Source organism: Petromyzon marinus (genome assembly GCF_048934315.1).
Source record: "Petromyzon marinus isolate PM22_M1 ecotype Great Lakes invasive population chromosome 68 unlocalized genomic scaffold, UKy_Petmar_22M1.pri1.0 chr68_unloc.1, whole genome shotgun sequence".
NCBI lineage: Eukaryota > Metazoa > Chordata > Hyperoartia > Petromyzontiformes > Petromyzontidae > Petromyzon > Petromyzon marinus.
In genome coordinates this window covers 1,796,747-1,811,476 of record NW_027422597.1, presented here as the reverse complement: position 1 = coordinate 1,811,476, position 14,730 = coordinate 1,796,747, and the positions used below count along the sequence as shown (strand labels likewise).

Genomic DNA, 14,730 nt, shown 5'->3' with positions numbered 1-14,730 from the left:
TCCATCCTTAAATTGTGTGTGTTTTTTTTTTTGCACAATCAAGCAGAGCGACGGTTTCGGCGGCGGCGGCGGCAGTGACACGGGGCAGCGTCCGGTAACAACAGCAGAAGGCTTAACACGATGGAGGCTTCCGAGGCCAATATCCGTATTGGAGTTTTTGTTTGGGTCAGATCGCGCGAATATGTGAACCGCGCGTCGTTAAGCCCGCAGCCACCCGCCCCCAAAGGCCGGACGGGTTAAGTTTTTTTGGTGGCACGTGAACGGAACGTGGCCGATTCGTTCCTGGCGCGCAAGCACTGGCGCCGATTGTGTGTTGGGGGGAGAGCAAATCCACCGCAACGTTGACAATCCGAGCGCCGCCACGTTTTTTCGACAGAAATTACAACCACCCGGCTTCGCGGGGCGACAGCCAGGGTTCGTTGAGAACTCCTCCTTCCTGCTCTGCTCCTGAAGCAGAGCGGGATAGACGCGATGACATCGCTCGCGAGGCCTTTAACGTGCCAAGTGGTGGAGGCGGGAGCGGAGCGGAGTGGCGGGGGGCGGGGGGGGGGGCGATTAATGAATGCATATTAAAAACAATGAGTATCCATTGCCGGCCGGGTTATTCAAACAGGATGATGGCGTCTGTGTGTGTGTGTGTGTGTGCGTGTGTGTGTCTCCTGCAGCCCATCCTGTACCAGGGTGAACACCGCCTCAACGTGGAGGAGAAGAAGCGGCGTGGATTCCGGGAGGGTGGAGGTGCCGGAGGAGGTGGGGGCCGTGGGGGCGGGGGGAGGGGCTATGGAGGATCCCGGCCCCCGACGGCCCCCAGGGTTGGTGGGGGGGGGCTGTCAACCCCCCACCCGGCCGAGTGAAGAAACGAACACGGAGAGGGTGGGCGAGGGGGTCGGTGAGAGGGTTGGGTGGGTCAGTTGACTCGCTAACACCGCCCACTCATTTACTCATCCACCCACTCGCCCACTCACTCACTCGCCGACTCACTCACCCACTCACTCACCCACCCACTAACTCACCCACTCACCCACTCACTCACCCGCCCACTCACCCACTCACTCACCCACTCACCCACTCACTCACCTGCCCACTCACCCACTCACTTGCCGACTCATTAAGTCACCCACCCACTCGCCCACCCGCCCACTCACCCACCCGCCCACTCACTCGTTCACTCACACACCCACCCACCAACTTACCCACCCGCCAACTCGCCCACTGAACTCGCCCATCAACTCACCCACTCATGCGCCCACTCAACAAAGACAAAGACCCCCCTCCCCTCCGTACAGCACTTGCCCCCGCAGTCTGTCAAGGCTATACTGGGTGTAGGGGGAACTTTGTCTTTGATGAGAGAAAGAGGGAGGGGGTAGAGGTGTGGGGGGTGGGGGGTGGTGTTTCTTTGGTGACCCTGACAAAGACAAAGATCCCCAAACGTAGCCTCTTAACAGACTGTAGGGGCAGGTGCTGTTGGCAGCGAGTGGCAGCAGCGCCCGTGAAAGCTTACCGGCACTGTTGGCACACCCGTCCGCCTTTGTCTCCCCGGTAGCGGTGTTTACGTCTCGGCCTCGGGCGAGTACCTGGGTGTGGGCCCGGGTACTCATTTGAGGCCGGGTCGACCTAGGGGAGGGCCAGGACCGGAATCGAACTCGGGACGTAGCCGTCAGCTCAGCCGCTAACCGCTTGCTCTGAGCACAGAGGGGGTGTTTCGGCAACAACCACCAGTTATCATCGTCATCGTCATCGTCCGCGGTGAATGCCGATCGGATGCGGGAAAAAACAATCCGGGAGTTGAAATTCCAATTTAATCCAGAGAGAGAGAGAGAGAGATGGATGATGATGATGATGATTTTATTCTATTGCGGTAAAGACATTTCTATTTTGACAGAGGCTGGACTGTATGCGCGCGAACGTTTGAACGGAGAGGTTTCGATGTAAGCCCTTTCCCGTGCCGGTGACGTACGTGCAGATCGCCGCGCGGTTGGCTTCGTGCGGTGCGAAGGAAGTTCAGCATCCATGCACAGAGACCCACAGAGACCCACATAGGTCCACAGATTAGCACGGTTGGCTTCGTGCGGTGCGAAGGAAGTTCAACATCCATGCACAGAGACCCACAGAGACCCACATAGGTCCACAGATTAGCACGGTTGGCTTCGTGCGGTGCTAAAGAAGTTCAACATCCATGCACAGAGACCCATAGAGACCCACATAGGTCCACAGATTAGCACGGTTGGCTTCGTGCGGTGCTAAAGAAGTTCAAACATCCATGCACAGAGACCCATAGAGACCCACATAGGTCCACAGATTAGCACGGTTGGCTTCGTGCGGTGCTAAAGAAGTTCAAACATCCTTTACACAGAGACCCACAGACACCCAGGACCCATCGAGACCCACGTGGATCCACAGATTATCACGTTTGGTTACGCACGGTGTGAACAAAGTTCAACACACACACACACACGGCTGACGTAAAAACAATCCCTGTGACCTTGCTCCACAAGAGGAATCGGCCATCATGCCCCAGCCGGAGTCGGGGCCGTCCAGACGTTGATATTCGACAAGTGTGATTAAAATTACCATCGCGTGATTCTGGAAAAGCCACATGGCAGCGGCGAATCGTCACCCACACCTCTGCTGGCAGCAGACGAACGCACATGGGCAGCTGCCACTGGGGGTGCCCCCTCTAGGCTAGACTCGGCAGCAGCGATCAGCGCCCCCTACTGACTAACCCACAGAGGCAGCTGCCACTGGGGGTGCCCCCTCTAGGCTAGACTCGGCAGCAGCGATCAGTGCCCCCTACTGACTAACCCACAGAGGCAGCTGCCACTGGGAGTTCCTCCTCCCCTAGGCTAGACTCGGCAGCAGCGATCAGCGCCCCCTACTGGCTAACCCACAGAGGCAGCTGCCGCTGGGGGTTCCCCCTACCCCCCTAATGCTAGACCACACAGCAGAGAAGGGCTCCGTTAGACGGTGCAAGTTCACTTCTGCGGTGTTTTTGTCCATCTGGTTGTGCCTTCTTCACACGAGCTCGTTCCATTGAACGCCGTCGTATTTTTCCGGTGGTCTCTTTTTGTTGGACGATATAATAATTATATATTTTTTTTCTTTTCAAATTCTACCTACCCCCCTCTCCCTTGGTTTGTTGACGGTCTTTCTGCGTCGACTTTAAACTGAAGCAACAACGAAAAATAATACTACGCGCTTTTTTGGTCTTTGAGCCAAAAAAAATAAAGATGGGCCACGTTTGTTTGAGTTTATGAATTGAGGGCGAGTGGTCGGATGGGTGAGCGGACGGGTGGGTTAATGAGCGAGTGGATGGGTCAATGGGTGGGTGCCTGGGTATTTTGTGCCACCAGTCACTCCACCCCCTCAGCTCCCCATTGGTGATGGAGCAGTTCTGGATAGAGTGGAGAGTTTCGCATACCTGGGCAGTCTGTTTATGGCCAGCGCCGGTTTGACAGCAGAGGTCTCGCTGAATCAGTCGGGCGGCATTATCTGTTCACCGGCTGCACAATGCCGTGTGGAAGCTACCTTGTGTATCGCTCCGCAAGATGCTTCAGGTCTTCTCAGCCACAGTCATGCCCCTATTTTCCTCCAAGCTTGTGAAACTTAGACCCCTCTAATGGAACGTCTGCGCCGGTTAGACACATTGAGGCTGGCATGCCTACGATCCGTCCTGCGTTTAACCAGGCCGGATTGTGTGAGGAGCTCAAATCCTCGAAAGATCTGGACACATTCCCATCGGTGAGCTCCGGCAGGCAAGGATGCGTGAGCTGGGTCATGTAGCCCACGTGCCCAGTCACCGCATGGCTGCATATAGGGGACTAAACGGGCACGACATGGGCTGGAGAAGAGATGGAGTGATGCGATTTGGGAGGACGTGGCTCTGAGTGGACTTGCTGATGTTGGTACCAGCGGTGTCAAGATCGGCCTCTGTGGAAGAGGTTCGTGACGGACGCTGCTACTGGGCAGTTGGAGGCAGCCGCCCTCCAGCAACAACAACAACGGAGGGCAGAGGAGCGACGCTCACAGCAATGAGTGGAGCGCCGGGTGGCTAAAATGCAGCAAGTTGGCACAGTAGGGTGTACAGCTGGTACATCTACCAGTCATCTTGGTCAGCCAACCCATGGGTGGTTGGATGGGTCAATGGGTGGGTTAATGGGTAAATGAGTGTGTTCGTGAGTGAGTGGGGAGCGGTAGTGAGGTTGTTGGTGCACTCCACTACCAATTTGGTCAAATCCTGCCATCTGCATTGAGACTAGCACGGTTGGCTATGTGCGGTGTGAAAGAAGTCCAACGTACATGCACAGAGACCCAGGCCCATCGAGACCCACAGACACCCAAAGAGACCCACAGATGAGTACGAATGGCTATGCTAAGTACCAAAGAAGTTCAACATACTGAATAGTTTTTTTATGAAAAAAATCGGTCGATTCCCATTTAATCGAGCATTGGATCGTATAAAAAAATACGTCGATTCCAGTTCCAATGTTTCTTATACGGGCACAGTCATTCCCAATTACTCCATATATATGGGCTTAAAGCGTACCTAAAGTCAACCCCTTATCAGTACCTACCTTATTATAGACCAATTCAGACCTTATTTGTCACTACCTGCCCTAATAAACCTCAACGTTCATCCTACAAAGTCTCATCACAAGAGGGAAACACAAACAAACAGACAAAACCAAAAAAAAATAATAATGCCCTCATTGTTACGGTATGTACGCCGTGTATTTGACCTGAAAACTCAATTGCCCCTGTACAAGAATGCGGGGGTTAAACCGTCCGGCGTTGTTGACACGCTATGCCAAAGCACTAAAATAACGCATCCTTTAATTCTGTCACAGATTCATTTTCTCCAGTAACAAAAAAAACATTACCACAACACCCCGTGAGGATGTGTCAAGCCGATGGGATGGGGGGCACGGCGAGACAATTTAATTTCCCGCCAAACGGCTTTAACGGTTGGCGGTTGCTCACCCATTGAAACCAAACCGGGAGAGGGGGGAGAGCGCGAGACAGTCCGACTTTCCCGCCAAACGGCTTGGAACGGTGACGCACGCGCTCACCCCATTTCAACCAATGGGAGGTGGCCCCATTGAAACCAAACCGGGGGGAGAGCGCGAGACAGTCCGACTTTCCCGCCAAACGGCTTCGAACGGTGGTGCACGCGCTCACCCCATTTCAACCAATGGGGAGAGTCGACTTTCCCGCCAAACGGCTTCGAACGGCGGTGCACGCGCTCACCCCATTTCAACCAATGGGAGGTGGCCCCATTGAAACCAACCTGGGGAGAGCGCGAGACAGTCCGACTTTCCCGCCAAACGGCTTGGAATGGCGGTGCACGCGCTCACCCCATTGCAACCAATGGGGGGTGACAGCGCGAGACCTTTCCAGGGAAGATTATGGGGGGCCGTCCATAAATGACGTCACGCACCTAGAGGTGGGTGGTGGGGGGGGGGAGGGGGATGCGGGGTCAGACGTTTGCGACGATGTGTGACGAGGGGGGAGGAGGGGGTTCAGAAATGTGACGTCACATCAAAATAACGCAACTTTATAAATAAATACGGACAACACGTTCTACTGAATTAAATAGACTTTTTTTTTTTAAAAAATAAATGTTTTCTACGTGCAACATCAGAGTGCGGCGCCACATTAAATACACGCTACTACAATGACGATGGTTTTAAAGAGATTTGAAGCGTGTTTTATTTTTGGCGGGGTAGTGCTTTGTGACGTCATATTTGATGAGGGGTGGGGTCAAAAATCGTCCAAAATCGCGTGACATCATTTATGGACGGCCCCAAAGGCAATGCACTTGTAGGGGACTGTGCACCGAGACAGGGCGAGAAGGCGCGCGTGCGTTGAGATCTTTGTGGACGGGTGGCCAGAAGTCACTGCGACCATTATTCATCAAAGGACGCAACTTAGTTGGATTTAAAGCCTTTCGTGACTGCAAGGATTTCACCTTCTTTGGTATCTTTCGGTGAAGTCGCCACCCACGTAGAATGAGAATAAAAATAATAAACAACGCAAGCGGCCTTCATCAGGTGAAGGGGATGAGACTGTCCTCGGGGGGGGAGGAGTGACTGTTCGTGAACCAGCTAGGTGGAACCATCGGAGGGATGACTTCGTGAACCAGCTAGGTGGAACCATCGGAGGGATGACTGTTCGTGAACTAGCTAGGTGGAACCATCGGAGGGATGACTTCGTGAACCAGCTAGGTGGAACCATCAGAGGGATGACTGTTCTTGAACCAACTTGATGTAAACCATCGGAGGGATGACTGTTCGTGAACCAACTTGGTGTAAACCATCGGAGGGATGACTGTTCGTGAACCAACTTGGTGTAAACCATTGGAGGGATGACTGTTCATGAACCAACTTGGTGTAAACCATCGGAGGGATGACTGTTCGTGAACCAACTTGGTGTACACCATTGGAGGGATGACTGTTCATGAACCAACTTGGTGGACACCATCGGAGGGATGACTGTTCGTGAACCAGCTAGGTGGAACCATCTGAGGGGATGACTGTTCATGAACCAGCTTGGTGTAAACCATCGGAGGGATGACTGTTCGTGAACCAGCTAGATGGAACCATAGGGGGGATGACTGTTCGTGAACCAACTTGGTGGAACCATTGGAGGGATGGCTGTTCGTGAACCAGCTTGGTGTAGACCATCGGAGGGATGACTGTTCGTGAACCAGCTAGGTGGAACCATTGGAGGGATGACTGTTCGTGAACCAACTTGGTGTAAACCATCAGAGGGATGACTGTTCGTGAACCAACTTGGTGTAAACCATCTGAGGGGATGACTGTTCGTGAACCAGCTAGGTGGAAACCATCTGAGGGGATGACTGTTCGTGAACCAACTTGGTGGAACCATCGGGGGTGACTTCGTGAACCAACTTGGTGTAAACCATCGGGGGATGACTGTTCGTGAATCAACTTGGTGTAAACCATCAGAGGGATGACTGTTCGTGAACCAACTTGGTGGAACCATCAGAGCGATGACTGTTCGTGAACCAACTTGGTGTAAACCATTGGAGGGATGACTGTTCGTGAACCAGCTAGGTGTAAACCATCAAGGGGATGACTGTTCGTGAACCAACTTGGTGTAAACCATCGGGGGTGACTGTTCGTGAACCAACTTGGTGTAAACCATCAGGGGGATGACTGTTCGTGAACCAGCTTGGTGTAAACCATCGGAGGGATGACTGTTCGTGAACCAGCTTGGTGGAACCATCGGAGGGGATGACTGTTCGTGAACCAACTTGGTGTAAACCATCGGAGGGATGACTGTTCGTGAACCAACTTGGTGGAACCATCAGAGGGATGACTGTTCGTGAACCAACTTGGTGTAAACCATCGGAGGGGATGACTGTTCGTGAACCAGCTAGGTGAAACCATCAGAGCGATGACTGTTCGTGAACCAACTAGGTGGAACCATCGGGGGGATGACTGTTCGTGAACCAACTTGGTGGCCACCATCGAAGGGATGACTGTTCGTGAACCAGCTTGGTGTAAACCATCAGAGGGATGACTGTTCGTGAACCAACTTGGTGTAAACCATCAGAGGGATGACTGTTCGTGAACCAGCTAGGTGGAACCATCGGAGGGATGACTGTTCGTGAACCAACTTGGTGTAAACCATCAGAGGGATGACTGTTCGTGAACCAGCTTGGTGTAAACCATCAGAGGGATGACTGTTCGTGAACCAGCTTGGTGTAAACCATCAGAGGGATGACTGTTCGTGAACCAACTTGGTGTAGACCATAGGGGATGACTGTTCGTGAACCAACTTGGTGTAGACCATCGGAGGGATGACTGTTCGTGAACCAGCTTGGTGTAAACCATCAGAGGGATGACTGTTCGTGAACCAGCTTGGTGTAAACCATCAGAGGGATGACTGTTCGTGAACCAACTTGGTGTAGACCATAGGGGATGACTGTTCGTGAACCAACTTGGTGTAGACCATCGGAGGGATGACTGTTCGTGAACCAGCTTGGTGTAAACCATCGGGGGGATGACTGTTCGTGAATCAACTTGGTGTAAACCATCGGAGGGATGACTGTTCGTGAACCAGCTAGGTGTAAACCATCGGAGGGGGTGACTGTTCGTGAACCAACTTGGTGTAAACCATCGGGGGGATGACTGTTCGTGAATCAACTTGGTGTAAACCATCGGAGGGATGACTGTTCGTGAACCAGCTAGGTGTAAACCATCGGAGGGGGTGACTGTTCGTGAATCAACTTGGTGTAAACCATCGGAGGGATGACTGTTTGTGAACCAGCTAGGTGTAAACCATCGGAGGGATGACTGTTCGTGAACCAACTTGGTGTAAACCATCGTGGGGATGACTGTTCGTGAACCAGCTAGGTGGAACCATCGGAGGGATGACTGTTCGTGAACCAACTTGGTGTAAACCATCGTGGGGATGACTGTTCGTGAACCAGCTAGGTGGAACCATCGGAGGGATGACTGTTCGTGAACCAACTTGGTGGAACCATCGGAGGGATGACTGTTCGTGAATCAACTTGGTGTAAACCATCGGAGGGATGACTGTTCGTGAACCAGCTTGGTGTAAACCATCGGAGGGATGACTGTTCGTGAACCAGCTTGGTGGACACCATCGGAGGGATGACTGTTCGTGAACCAGCTAGGTGGAACCATCAGAGGGATGACTGTTCGTGAACCAGCTAAGTGGACACCATCGGAGGGGATGACTGTTCGTGAACCAACTTGGTGTAAACCATTGGAGGGATGACTGTTCGTGAACCAACTTGGTGTAAACCATCGGAGGGATGACTGTTCGTGAACCAGCTTGGTGGACACCATCGGAGGGATGACTGTTCGTGAACCAGCTAGGTGGAACCATCAGAGGGATGACTGTTCGTGAACCAGCTAAGTGGACACCATCGGAGGGGATGACTGTTCGTGAACCAACTTGGTGTAAACCATTGGAGGGATGACTGTTCATGAACCAACTTGGTGGACACCATCGGAGGGATGACTGTTCGTGAACCAGCTAGGTGGAACCATCTGAGGGGATGACTGTTCGTGAACCAACTTGGTGGAACCATTGGAGGGATGACTGTTCGTGAACCAACTTGGTGTAAACCATCTGAGGGGATGACTGTTCGTGAACCAACTTGGTGGAACCATCGGGGGTGACTTCGTGAACCAACTTGGTGTAAACCATCGGAGGGATGACTGTTCGTGAACCAACTTGGTGTACACCATCGGAGGGATGACTGTTCGTGAACCAGCTATGTGGAACCATCGGAGGGATGACTGTTCGTGAACCAACTTGGTGGAACCATCGGAGGGATGACTGTTCGTGAACCAACTTGGTGTAAACCATCGGAGGGATGACTGTTCGTGAACCAGCTCGGTGGAACCATCGTGGGGATGACTGTTCGTGAACCAACTTGGTGTAAACCATCGGAGGGATGACTGTTCGTGAACCAACTTGGTGGAACCATCGGAGGGATGACTGTTCGTGAATCAACTTGGTGTAAACCATCAGAGGGATGACTGTTCGTGAACCAACTTGGTGTAAACCATCAGAGGGATGACTGTTCGTGAACCAACTTGGTGGAAACCATCGGAGGGATGACTGTTCGTGAATCAACTTGGTGTAGACCATCGGAGGGGATGACTGTTCGTGAACCAACTTGGTGGAACCATCGGGGGGTGACTGTTCGTGAACCAGCTAGGTGTAAACCATCAGAAGGATGACTGTTCGTGAACCAACTTGGTGGAAACCATCGGGGCGATGACTGTTCGTGAACCAACTTGGTGGAAACCATCGGGGCGATGACTGTTCGTGAACCAACTTGGTGTAAACCATCGGAGGGGATGACTGTTCGTGAACCAACTTGGTGCCGACCAGCGGGTGCTGAAGATAGCCAATGTAATTAGGAGTGTGGCAGTTGTTATACTGAGAACTAAGCACGTTAAGTTAGAAATAAAGCTCTACTTGTACAAAAATCGACGTGTCCACGGAGCTTATTTACACACGCAACAGAACATTTATAGCTCGGGGTGAGCAGCTGTATCGTTGGGATACCTTTTTTTGTCAGTAAGACAATGCGTAGATTAACACATTCTCCTGCGGAGGGAGCTGGTAGGAACGTTGGGTTGCTCGGTCAATGGCCAGGGTCAACAACAGCGGCACCACCACGTGGTGGTGTGTTCAGCAACAATATGCCCGACCGTGAGGGCGGGCACAAGCCGGCGTGAGTAGGTGAAACGTTGAGTTTTATAAGGGGGGCACCACGGGGTGAGCAGCCCCTCCCCACCCAGCGCCACCCCTCCCACCCCCCACCCACACCTGATGATGATCGCTTGTGTTGATGATGATTGCTTGTGTTGCAGTCGAAACGTCGTGAGTATTTTATTGTTTTATATTTTTATTATTTTATTGTTTCCCTTCTACGTGGTGGTGGTGACTTTACCGAAAGAACCAAGAATATGAATCCCTGCAGTCACGAAAGCTTTAAATAAAAATAAAAAACTTATTGGAGCAAATTTCGATTTAAAGCTTTCGTGACTGCAAGGATTCATCTTCTTTGGTTCTTTCGGTAAAGTCACCACCACGTAGAATGAGAATAAAATAATAAATTGATAAAATAAAATAACACAATAATATTCTCACGACGTTTCGGCCACAACACAAGCGGCCTTCATCAGGTGAAGGGGGACGAGACTGTCTGGTAGGACAGCGCTGGAGTGAGAAAGCCACAAGCTGAGATCTTGGAGCAATCTTATTCGTACGGATATGCGCCTTTTGTGTGTGTGTGTGTTGGAGGACAGTCACCACGAGGTCCAATAATTATAGCGGGCAGTATGGGTTGAGTTGTCCGCGTACTATCTCTGCCAACTTTGCTTCTGGGGTACAGCGGCGTCACCGTAGTGCAGCGATCCTTGTACCGAGAACACTTGAGGTCCCCAGCAGGGGGCGCTGGGTCGGCGTGCGAGTGCCGCGTGTCGATCACGCGGCACTCTCAGCTGCGTCGTCAGTCTGTCTCTCTCCACCGCCTGAGTGGTTTGCTGAGTCGGCGGCGGTGGCGGTGCCCGTGCTGGCAGGGATGACGGGTTCAAGCTACTCTGTCCGTCTAATAGTCTAATAGATGGAATCAAGATATAGGAATAGGTTTCCTATTCCTATATCTGGAATCAAGCTTCTTCAATACAGTACTTGTGGCTGATTTATGCACGATGTCACAGTAATCAAGTAGAGGCAGTGTGGTAGCTTTGATCAATTCCAAACGGAACATTGGGGGGAAGCAGTGCTTGTGTCGATACAGAAAACCAATTTTTATTTTTGTCTTTTTACCAATATAATCAATGTGATCTTCAAAATTCAGTTTTGAATCCAGGATGACCCCAAGATACTTATGGATCTTGGCTTGCTCTATTTGATGATTATTTAAGGAATGTAATTGGGGGGAAAATAACTTCCTGCTTTAGTCCCTGGTGAGAAGCATAGCACCTTGATTTTGGAGGTATTCAGGATTAGTTTAAGAGCAACTAGTTGATGTTGTAGTTTCTTGAAATCACCCTGGAGCTTAGCAATCACGTCATCCGGAGAGCGGCCAGCAGTAATCAGTATCGTGTCATCTGCAAAAAAGATTTACCCTGGAATGATCCAGGTCAGTGCCCAAGTCATTGACATAAAGAGAGAACAAAAGGGGGCCGAGGATGGAACCCTGTGGAACCCCTTTTGTTATCTTGACACTGTTTGACCTCCAACCATCTGTGAATACAGTTTGGGTGCGAGAAAAGAGGTAATTTTGTAACCATTTTACTGCGTTTCCGGAAAAACCGAGGCAACTTAGTTTACTAAGCAGGGTGTTGTGGTCTACTGTATCGAAAGCTTTGGACAGGTCTAGAAAAAGACAGGCACAGTACTGCTTATTATCAAGGCTACTGTAAATGTGATTCAGAGAGTCTAATGCAGCAGAAGTGGTGCTGTATTTTTTTCGGAACCCAGATTATTTTAGATGTAGTAGATTGTTGGTGGATAGGAAACTGCTCATTTGGTAGTTCAATCATTTTTCAAAAAAAATTCATCAACGGGGACAAAATTGAGATAGGTCGGTAGTTATTTGGATCATCTTTAGGGCCCCCTTTGAGAAGTGGACGGACATAGGAATGTTTCCATTCTAGAGGAACTGATGCTTCTTTGATGGACAGGTTGAAAATATGGGCTATAGGTTTGTATATTTGGTGACCAACAGTTAGTAGAGCAAAGACGGGAAAACTATCTGCTCCGGTAGAGGAGGACCCTTTGAGGTAGGACAGTTGTTTCAGAACATTACTTTCGTGGATTGGCTGGAAACTAAATTCGTTTAATGTTTGGACAGGGGTGTAGGAATTTGCATGAGCAGGGGTGACTCCCAATACATTATCATAAAGATTACCAGCTTCAGAAGAATGAAGGTTAAAATTGTCAACTATTTTTTTGGGATCTGAAAAACATTCCCCATTTCGGTTAAGCTCAACGGGCAGATTGTCTGTTTTGGATGCCTTTTCGATACATTTGATTGTTTTCCAGAGAATCCTGGCATTTCCATGTGATTCCAGGAGAGTGGAGAAAAAGTAGGCATTTTTTGCATGCCGTATTTTTTTGAAGCATCTATTCCTTAAAATCCTGTATTCTAGCCAGTCATTGACCAAATTACTTCTCTGAGCACATGCCCAAGCCTTGTCCCTAGTTTTCATGAGCTTTGTAATCAAAGGATCAAACCAAGTTTTAAATCTACCCAACGGGGCATGTTTGTTAAGAATTTGGAGAAACGTGTACCTGAAGGTCTCCCAAGCCGTAGTCAGGTTAGGGATATGACAGACCTTGTCAATATCCGAGTGAAGCACATCATTAGTAAATGCCTGAGTGCTGAAGTGTCTCATATAGTGCTTCTCAACCAATTTAGGGGGGGCTTTGGGTCTGGTTGATGATCTCACCCCAAAAATGAAGGAGTGATCACTAAGGTTATTACCCAGAACACCAGTCAGTGTGAAATTGTGAGGGGCATTTGTCAATAGGACGTCAAGCAGAGGTGACTGTCCTGGATTTTTTAGGTTGGGTCTTGTGGGGGACATTTATTAATTGAAACATGTTAAATTAATCTGTAAAATTTGTGGCCACGGCCGGCGGGTTTAGCCATTTCCAATTTAGATCACCCACTAAAACTATTTCACCTTTTGGGAGGCCCTCAAAAAGCTCTCTCAGTGCAGATGCAGCTTCAACATCCTTCCCACTAGGCGGTCGATAGCAGCACACTACCAATATCTGTTGATTATTTTGGAGAGTTATTCTGAGAGCCAGACCTTCAAAGCAACATTTTTTAAACAAGAAGAAAGCTAGTGAACATGCAATAGTATTACGAACATATATGGCAATTCCACCTCCTTTAGATCCTCAGTCAAGCCGAAAAAGGTTGTAGTTGTCAATCGTAATCTGCAAGTCGTTGACGGCAGGAGTGAGAAATGTTTCTATTAGGCAAAAAATGTCCGGGTCAAGATTTGCCACTTCTAGTTTTAGTTGACTTAATTTAATCACAAGCCCTCTGATGTTGACATGTAGAACACCAACACCTTTCCTGCCAGAAAAATCTACAGAATTATACGAGTTCTTTACATTTGGGCCAGGATGAAGCTCAATACCACCCAGAAATAAGAAAAGTAGAATTAACAGTTTGCACAAGTATTTTCTGTGAAAGGATGAAGAGCGGCGAACCTTGGACGAATAGCAGTAGCTCGCAGATGGTGTTATTTTTAAGATCAGAATGAAGTTTGGAAGGAGTTCTGGTGAAGTAATGGGACAAAGATAGGGTTTTTAAAGGATACAATGATGGAGTGTAGAAGTGTCTACGAGCTGTTTCATTAGCAGGTGTAGTGGCAAATCGAGCAACAAGTATGGACGCAAAGTAACGAGGGTAGCCGTTTGTAGAGTTGAGTGTGTGGCACTAGATATTGGCCCGGGAGGGACAGCAGTAGGATACACAGCAGGAGAATTGCCATCTCAAAAATATCCGGGGTAAACACAGATTTACACACAAGTGGAAATAGAAAAAAATATATATACTTGTAGGCCGAGCGCGAGGAAAAAACGTCTTGTCGCACTCGTCACACATGCACGGCTTCTCGTCCATGTGCTAGGGTTGAACAGCGCCCACCCCCCCAGCCACCAGACAGCAGATTCTTGGCTGTTGTGTGCTCGGCTGAACCGCTTGCACCGCCTCCTTTCCCCGCCGCAGGATGGTGCTCGAGCTAGCCCTCCTTGGGCTCAGCCCACGACTGGAATGTCGTCTCTTGGCCTCTCTCGTGTCTCTGGTGCCCGACCACACGGCCCCCCCCCCCCAGTGCCGAGCACTACACCCAGCGTCTTCAAGAAGGCCGAATGCTGCTTGATGAATGAGCGCAGACAGCAAAGAGGTTGTCCCGGTATTGGGGATGTAACGATAGATCTACTAAAACTCATCGTTATGATCGTGATACGTGATTATAACGTGCGTGTAGAAATCATGGCAAGGTGCTCATTTTTCTTATTCTTAGTTTTTTTCGGTAAAGTCACCACGTTGAAGGGAAACAACAAAATAATTAAATATATATAAAACAATAAAAATTCTCACGACGTTTGTGTTATGGTCGAAACGTCGTGAGAATGTTTTATTGTTTTATATATATTTTATTATTTTGTTGTTTCCCTTCAACGTGACTTTAC

The 14,730-nt window shown here is 49.9% G+C and overlaps 1 protein-coding gene across 3 annotated transcripts in view; it reads left to right on the top strand.

Moving 5' to 3' along the window:
- LOC116937608 (ras GTPase-activating protein-binding protein 2-like) overlaps positions 1 to 3,239 on the top strand; it is a 44,243-nt gene extending 41,004 nt beyond the window's left edge. For all 3 annotated transcript variants that reach the window (XM_076058113.1, XM_076058111.1, XM_076058112.1), the window contains one exon: positions 666 to 3,239. In XM_076058113.1, the coding sequence (XP_075914228.1) occupies positions 666 to 854 (189 nt within the window). In that variant the 3' untranslated portion in view covers positions 855 to 3,239. The remainder of the gene's footprint in view (positions 1 to 665) is intronic.
- The last annotated feature ends 11,491 nt before the right edge of the window (positions 3,240 to 14,730 follow it).